The 9,165-nt window shown below is 35.8% G+C and overlaps 1 protein-coding gene and 1 non-coding gene across 2 annotated transcripts; one reads left to right on the top strand and one right to left on the bottom strand.

Annotated features, from left to right (window-relative positions):
• LOC116130504 lies at positions 1 to 616 on the bottom strand. The gene is made up of 2 exons (XM_031416239.1): positions 424 to 616; positions 1 to 326 (listed from the first exon to the last, which is right to left on the bottom strand). Exons 1-2 carry the CDS (start codon positions 614 to 616, stop codon positions 1 to 3), a joined length of 519 nt encoding a protein of 172 aa, XP_031272099.1.
• A 1,191-nt stretch (positions 617 to 1,807) lies between these two features.
• Positions 1,808 to 1,914, top strand: LOC116130532. Its single transcript, XR_004128065.1, has one exon. It is a non-coding gene; the product is annotated as a small nucleolar RNA R71 (small nucleolar RNA).
• The last annotated feature ends 7,251 nt before the right edge of the window (positions 1,915 to 9,165 follow it).

Here is a 9,165-nt window from a genome sequence, read left to right on the forward strand (position 1 = left end):
CTATTGTGGCCCATCTTGGGATGTTGTGTAAACTTCTGGTTTATGGTTTTCATCTTCAAATTGCCTTGACTTGACCATGCATCCCTTAATTGGCGATTTAGGATCATCAATCTTGGAAGCTTTAATTACTGACTGATCCACTGAGTCAATTTTGAAACATGAATCTTGTTTCGATGGAACCTTCAGAGTCTCAAATACATTGAATGTCACTTCTTCCTCTTGCACCCTCATGATCAACTTCCCCGCTTGTACATCAATTAAGGCTTTTCCGGTGGCAAGAAATGGACATCCCAAGATGAGAGGAATCTTTTCGTCTTCTTCCATATCTAACACAAAAAGTTTGCCAGAAAAATAAATTTATCCACCTTAATCAGTACATCTTCAATAATGCCTCTCGGATGCTTGATGGATCTATCTGCAAACTGCAAGATATGGTTGTCGGCTTCACTTCACCAATCCCAAGTTTCCTGAAAACGGAAAGAGGCATTAGATTTATACTTGCACCCAGATCACACAAAACTATATCAAATGTAATATCTCCTATAGCACGAGGGATAGTGAAACTCCTTGGATCCTTGAGTTTTGAGGCAGCTTTTTCTGTAGAATGGCACTGCATTCCTTTGTAAGCATCATTGTTTCCTCCTCTTTCAACTTCCTTTTATTTGAAAGAATTTCCTTGAGGAATTTTGCGTAGCTCGACATCTGCTACAAGGCATCTGCAAAAGCAATGTTAATATGCAGTTTTTTAAATACATCAAGAAATTTCGTGAACTACTTATCCTGATTTTCCTTTCTGAGCCTCTAAGGAAAAGGTATAGGAGGGGTGTGATGCGCCAACTCCGATGGTATCTCAGGAAATGGCAATTTTTCTTTCTTTTGCCTTGGCCTCTCTTCCCTCTTCGATTCTTCTTCCCTGGAACTTGTTGGCTTCTCTTCAACCATGATTTCTTCATCAGAATCTTCCCTATCTTTTGGTAGGCTCTCTTCTTTCCCTATTTGTTCCACCTCTTCCAAGACTGTTCCACTCCGTAGAGTTATTGCATTCACTTGTTCATGTGGATTTGTCACTGTGTTGCTTGGTAGGGAACCCTGTGGTCTCTCATTCAGCTTTTCGGCTATTTGCCCCACCTGTACCTCCAAGTTTTGAATGGACGCCCCTTGGTTTCTGAAATTTTCCCTTGTCTCACTCATGAAACCTGTGGTCTCCTACATGAATTTCCCGAACATATCCTCCAATTTTGATAATCTTTGATCTCCTGGTTGATTATTCACCCTCACTTGATTGTTTGGCACTGTTCTTTGAGTCCATTGGTTATTTTGCTGATTCTGATTGTCCCAAGACAAGTTTTGATGATTTCTCCAACCAGGATTGTACGTGTTAGAGAAAGGATCGTTCTGTTGTCTCTGATTCCTTGCCAAATAGTTGACTTGTTCTGATGATGATGAAGTTGAAGCAAAGGTGTTCCCCACTTGACATTCATTGCTCGCATGGTTACCTGCACAAAAATCACATGTCAGTTAAGGTGTTTGTATAGAATTCACCTGCATACCTCCTAATTGCTTTTGAAGTGCTGTAAGTTGGGTTGAAATGGCCGTGTAAGCATCAACTTCATGAATCCCCATAGACTTCTTCGACTGCATTCTCTCATTGGGTCTCTGATAGTTGTTACTTGCTAGGACTTCAAGCAACTCATAAGCTTCTTCAAGTGTCTTGTTTTGCAATGCTCCTCCAGATGTTGCATCTACCATTGTTTGCACATTAACGATTAACCCATTATAGAATGTTTGGACTTGCATCCAAACTGGCAAACCATGTTGTGGACACTTTCTCAGCAGTTCCTTATATCTTTCCCAAGCTTCATAAAGTGACTCAGTCTCTTCATGTAGAAACGATGTGATATCATTTCTCATCTTTGTAGATTTCTTTGGAGGGAAGTATTTAGTTAGGATCTTCTATGCCAATTCATTCCAGGTTGTGATTGTTCTGGTGGTAGTGCCATTAACCATCCCTTTGCTTTATCCCTTAATAAAAAGGGAAACAATCTTAATCTGATGGCATCATCTGACACTCCATTTGATTTGAAGGTATCGCAAATCTCCAAGAAGTTTGCAATGTGTGAATTTGGATCTTCTTTCAGATCTCCCTTAAATTGTACCATCTATTGGATCATTTGAATGATTGCCAGCTTTATTTCGAAGTTGTTGACTTACACTGGTGGTCTAGTTATACTTGGGACCACTACCATCAACCGTGGGTACTGCAAATTCCCTCAATGTTCTGTTTTCTGCCATCTCAATGACAATCGCCTCTCGTTTTCTTCATTCTCTATTAAGTCTTCTTGCAGTTCTTTCAATCTCTGGATCAATAGGAACCACTGGATGATGTTTAGCTTTTCGCATAAACTATACAAAAAGAAAGAAAGCGTGAGATCACAAGCTAACAGAAACAAACAACAAAATTAAACTAGAAAACAGTTAAAACTAAAATTAAACTCCAATCTAGCTAACACAAGAAAAGTTCAATGTTAACACAAAAATCAATCTTTGACAACGGCGCCAAAAACTTTATAAGTTGAAATTACAACATGCAATGTGTAGCAAGTGCACTAGTCAAAAAGTAATAAAGTAATAAGTAGAGTATTGTTCCCACGAGAATTGCTTGTTAAGCACTGATTTTCCTAGTTGTTTATCAAGTAGGAGAAATCGAAAGATGTTTGGATTTGCGGGAGAAATTTAAGCTAAAGTGAAAACCAAATTTACTACGTACTTTAAAAACTAATTAATAACAGCAAGGTTAATTCAAGAGAAATATCAATTAAAACAAACGGTTAGGGTTTTGACTTCACTAGGATTTTATGAATTAATCTACGAATTATGCTACTTCTACACTCACATGCACGGACTATAAATCGGACTCCCTAATGTGTAAAACATACCTTCTCAGGCTCTGTTTTCCTACTTATCCCTATTAAGCTTCCGCACCCAACAATTTGAAAGTCAATAGTTCCAAAGTCGTTAAGCTCAATGGAATCCTAAATTGATTTCATTGATTCTCAAACCTATCTCTAGCGTTTAATACAACAATGGCAATTACCCTAAGAAGCTAATACATGATTCACTTTTCAGTCTCATCATGCTCAACAAGTAAATTCAATAAAAACAAGAGCAATCACACAATCCATGCAATAGAATGTAAAAGCAACATCAATTTATTGATTAAACATAAAAATCCCAATTACATCAAAACCCTAACCCAAAAGTGAGTTAGTTCATGCTAAAATTAACACAAATCGAAATAAAAACAGTAAACAATGCATTCAACATGTTGGAATAAAGAAAAGAGAACAAAATCTTCCCTATTTGATGAATCCAAAGAGTTCAATCTCCAATCTTCTCTTCTTTTCTCCCAAAAATGTCAAACTCCCTATTAAAATGACTAAGTCTCGCTTATATAGTTGGTCCAAAAAAAACCTAAAACTTTCGCCTAAAATAAAATGCACAGTTTTGGAAAAAAAAAAAACTGAAACTTGCAGACTTCGCCGCAGCGAAGAATAAACTTCGCCGTGGTAATGAGTTGGTTTAAAATTCTTAATTTGTCTTGAGAGTTTATCGCCGCGGTGAAGAAATAACTTCACCGCGGTGAACTTTTCTGAACAATTCTAAAATTATGAAACTGCCCTCTGCTTGCTTCCTTGTTTGAATCTTCAATCTTTGGTGCTCTCCAATAGGAACAAGCTTCATAGTGCTTCAAATCCGCTTCAGAACTTCCCCGAATTTTGAGATTCTCTTGCTTTTGGGTTCATAAATTCAATTCCTCTCATTATTTGCTCTAACTGCACGTTTTGGCCTGAAACATAAAATATATGCAATTAAGTTAGAATTCAGGCACAAACGAAATAAGAAGTATCCAAAATCCGGCCAAAAAGCCTAGATAAAACAGTATAATCCTAGGATTATCATGTTGCATTTGGCAAAGCTTTTTCCAACATCAAGTAGGTGGAGTTCCAACGGATAGGCATATTCGTACATAACTTCAAAGGTCGAACCGATGGATCCTCTTGCTTACAATATTTGACGTACTCCAACCATCTTTTGTTGCTATCACCGACGATGAATCCGATAGCCGTGCGTACCCTTTCAATCTTCCAATTTATAGCTTCTAAACCTGCTTTAACAATCAAATTGATGATGTAGCAAACACATCTCTGGTGAAAAAATTTGCCTTCAACAAGCGGATCCAATCTCTTTTCAAATAAAGAGATAGTCGCGGTGTTACAACTGCATTATCTAGTGTTAGCGCTACAGCTCTATCAGTTAATACATGTTTTTGCAAAACTTCAAGTATTGTAAAATAAATAGTGTCAGCATTATGTGCAGTATATAATGGTCTAAAACCTATCAATTTTTGTTGTAAACCCAACCATGATCTAAGTAATGTATTGTGACAGTTAAAAAATCTGTTTTTGATCTACAAGTCCATATATCTGAAGTAAGTGTAATAGATATATTCCTAAAATTTTGAAATTCATTTTTAAGTTGAGTATTTATTTGGTTATAAAGTTGTAGTATGTCTCTTCTACTTGTACTTCTACTAACAGGGGTATATGCTGGACAAAATGCAGTTTTAATCAAGTGAATAGAAAAAGGATTTTCATATAAAGAAAGGGGAGAGTCCGTAGCAACTATGTATTTTGCCATTTCCTCTCATGCTTGGAGTGCATTGTATTGCCATGTTGACAAAGTTGAGGATTGTGAATTAAAATTAAGTTGAGTTTGAATTTGTCAACCTAGTTCGGTTGAAGATGAACCGGATAGCTACATTATGTGGGGGTGCCTCTTCCCCAAATGTCGTCACATCATCGAAGTCCCCTTCTCAGCGCCAATAACGGTTCCACAAAAATTACATACCCCACACGATTCTTCCCCCTCCCCATTTGCCTTTGCTCATTTTGATTTGGTGAAGTGTCACCATACATCGGACACAACCCTCTTTGACGGTAGGGGGGTCGGGCTGTGGAGTCGTAACTCGCTTGTGTTTGGCTGCACCTCGTCCCGGCTGAATGTGGTTGTTGTTGTTGAATTGAAGTTGCTGCTTCTAGAAAGGGTGAAAATAGATCGAACCCTTCCGTTTCTTCGATTGATGGAATGTAGAACTCATTTGGCCCTTCCATTATGAATTTATGATAAAATAATAAATAATTAAAATGAAACAAATTAAATAATAATATGAATAAGAGATGATTGAAAAATAGAAAAAATTAAATAATATAAAATATAAATAAATAATATGAATAAATTATAAATATAAATATAAATTGAATTGAAGAAAATATGAATAAGAATTGGATTGGAGTAGAGAGATTTAGAGAATGAGGGACTGAGAGTTGGTGCGAAAAAAATTGGAAGTGTGAGGGATTATTTATAGTATACGATTGGGGGGGAAAATGAAAAAAAAAAACTTCGTTTGGGCCCAGGCCTGGGACCAGTCCCTAGCCCGGGCTTGGAGGAGGGCCCGATCAAGGGACCAGTCCCTCCTCCCAAATTGGACCAGGCCTTATAAGGACCAATCCTTTGGGCCGAGTTTTTGGGACCAGTCCCAAATGCCCAAGTTTAATCATGTAAATCATATCTGTATGTATTGATATATGTCTTTAGGATGGTAGAAGCGTGACGAGGGTATCAAGTGTTTCAAATCTTGATAGTGAGAACCCTATGATCACATATGGTGGCCATTCTAGAAATGTCTGTAGCCCTAATATTATTCTGACCACGGACACATATAATACGATAAGGCTATCATAATGTTGAATGACCCTGTCGAAAGGCAACGATTGATCTCACTTGTTAAGGTTGTTTGCCGACAACCTTGTGCAACACATGAGTGCTTGTTGTAGGCAAGTTCACTAGAAGATTCCATATAGATGGTAACCTTAGTGTCTATGGAACAAATCCTCTAATGAATGGTGGTGCATGTGATCCTTAGACTTGAGATCACCAGAGCGCCTTGTGCACCAATTGGTGTAGTTTGAAACTAGCTCAACACAGTTCTATTCAGAGTTGTCAATGCGGTAGTGATTGACTGCATCGAGGAGTGTATCAAGACTATGGTGGATCCACAGAGGATTCATCATTCCTGGGTACAGGAGAAGTTATCTCACTACACAATTCAGTAAATGACAATGTCACTAAAGTTGTGGCCACAGTGGGATTAAGTTGTTGCTCAATCTAATTTATTATTCCAGTAATTGGTTTGGTAACTAAATACAAACATATTGAGAGTAACTGAGGTTGACACTATTTTTGTACCATAGTCTCGATGAGATAACAGATGATAAAAAGATTTGATTGCACGGTAACCATATCGTTGATAGTTAGCTATTTCGCTAAATCTGAATCTATCAGGTGGCCATGATATGCCTTGCTAGGGGCCAATCTTGGTCTGTGTATAGTGAGACGATTAATTGGTGTTAATCGCGATACTACTCATTACCGGTATGATGAGGAGCCTACGGGTCACACACATAGAAGATAATTTGAGAATCAGTTTTTGCAAGGGGTATTTTCATCTTTTACGATGAAATTGTATTTTGTTAATCTCACAGTGCAATTAGATTTACTGAGATTGTAAGTAAGTGAGATTATTTTTAAATATATATACGCATATATTTAAATGAATTATTATTATTATTATTAAATGTTAATATATTTGATAAATATATTAATTGATTTTAATTACAATAATAATAATTAAAATAAAATACAAATTGAGAGTGTTTGGACACAAGGGCCAATTTGGATTGGAGTCCAATCCTATTCCTAAGAGGATTAGGGTTTTCACACATGCACTATATAAGTGCATGTGTGTTGAGAGAAAAAAAAAAATATTAATTCATTTTATTATTCAATCATTGAATTGAAAAGGCAGCCCTCTTTCACGTCACCCTTGGTACTTGAATCAAAGATTTTCTTTGATTCAAGTTGATTCTTGAAGCCAAATCTAGCTGTAAGAATTCATGCTTAGAAAGGGTGAAATTGGTGTAAAATATGGTATAAGGTGATATGACATGTTATTGAAACTAAAATGGTGAAATTGTTACCTTTTATGCTTTACAACTCTTGTAACTTGAAAAGGAGTTCAAGATCTTCAACAAATTTAATGAAAATCCTCTAAGTAAAGTCCACCCCAAGATGAAGAAAAGAGAGCCGACCATGAGAGCTCAAGAGAGAGATTTTCAATCCAAATGAAAAATTAGATTAGATTTGGGAATATCACTTATTTATACACAATGACCATTTTTGAAATTGTTCTCAAGTCCTTGAATTAATATGAATCTTATATTAACACTTAATACAAATTCAATATTATTTTCAAGTCCTTGAAATGATTTCAATTTAATATTAACTCTTAATATTAAATCATTATTGATCCTAAGTCCTTGAAACAATTTCAATTTAATATTAAATCCTTGATTTAAACAAATTTATAATCAAGGCATATAAAATTGTCTTGTTTAATATTTAACCCATTATTGAATCCAATTCAATAATATATTTTCGTCCATCATTGAATCTAATCCAATAATGACTAAATTACCTTATTAACCTTGGTAAGTGCTAGCTTCCTATGAGTAATCATTTCTCACCAATACATAAATTCGGATGCACACGTTTACATATGAACATCGTTAACCTTTAACGATATGTATTACTCTCTCTTCTCATACTTGGTTTTTAGGTGTGACCACTTAGGTTCACTGTAACCTAGCCATGGGCCCAATATCACAATCTGATATGTTTCGTCATAACTCTTTATGATCGAAACTCCCACTGATTTTGGTAGGCATCTAGCAATGCTCCATAACCCCTAAGCCACAATGAAATTAAACTCCAATGAATCTTTTTCCTGACCGTACATTTTATGTAGTAAAATCCCTCTGTTGTCTAATCTTGATTAAGTATAGGTTCATGGTATGTCAAAACCCTTAACTTAATCTTTCTCCGAATTATGAATCAATACAATGGAACGTGTCATCATAAAACTCCTTTTCATATAACTATTTTGTACTCTGGCCAGAGATTTCATTTTTTCCAATGTTTATTGACATTCGTCTTGGAACTCAAGACCAAACTATTTCGAGTCAACGGATCCCATCTTGACCATCACTTGTCCTCGCACATGAATAACATATTACCAAACTAGCTTCTTACACAAAACATGACTAGTGTCGTGTATATACACCATATGAATCATATGCATCCTATGTTGAGTCCAACTGTGATGTCTTAGGTCTAAGGATTAGTGGTACACTAGTATGATCCTACGATATATCATTGACCACATTCTAAATATCCATGTGATTCATCGTAATCGGTTACATTCGATAAAAAGTCCACTAACTGTTTGTCCATGCTAATACCCTAGTGACATAACTCTTATAATTAGGGGTGGGATAATCCGGTTAACCGAACCGATTGGGCTAAACCGAAAACCGAATCGATTATTCGGTTTAGACAAAAATGTAAACCAAAACCAGTCTGGTTTATAGGAGAAATCAAATTTAAACCGAACCGAATATTCAGTTCAGTTATCCGGTTAACCGGTTTTCAAATGCACCCCTAAATTCTTCATTTTTTTACATTTAAGTCCCTAAATTCAAATATTTATCATTTTACATATAATTTCATGCTATATTTTTCTTTTATTTGGGTATTGTTGTTGTATTCTTTGTGTTAAAAACAAATTAAATTACCTATTTGCAAATGCAGAATCCAGGATATGAAATAAAAACATAAAGTATTCAATTATACATTAATCAATACTCATCAATAAAAACATAGGCATAATATTAAAAACTGAAAACATTTGTAGATAAAAAATCTTCTTGAACTTGAAGTTAAAACACCCTGCTTCAAAATTCAGATCTCCAAAGTCCAAGCTTCTTCAATCTGTTACAATGCTACTGAATAAGCACAAGTGCACAACAATTCAGGCCTGCATCTGCATCTACATCTACATCTATATCTACATATGCAATAAATAAACTTGCAGTTAGCAACTCTCCAAAAAACTGAAATTCAATGCAAAAGATGGTTCACCAAATAATATCAATGCAAAAGGTGGTGCAAAATCACTCTGACCATCAAGTTACTCATGTGAATATTCCG

This window comes from Pistacia vera, unplaced genomic scaffold, assembly GCF_008641045.1.
Source record: "Pistacia vera cultivar Batoury unplaced genomic scaffold, PisVer_v2 Contig222, whole genome shotgun sequence".
Lineage (NCBI taxonomy): Eukaryota > Viridiplantae > Streptophyta > Magnoliopsida > Sapindales > Anacardiaceae > Pistacia > Pistacia vera.

Coding starts and splice junctions, on each gene's coding strand:
- LOC116130504 (XM_031416239.1), bottom strand. CDS start 616: ATGCAGTGCCATTCTACAGAAAAAGCTGCCTCAAAACTCAAGGATCCA. Junction 327..423: donor GCCGACAACCATATCTTGCA/GTTTGCAGATAG, acceptor TTTTTGTGTTAG/ATATGGAAGAAGACGAAAAG.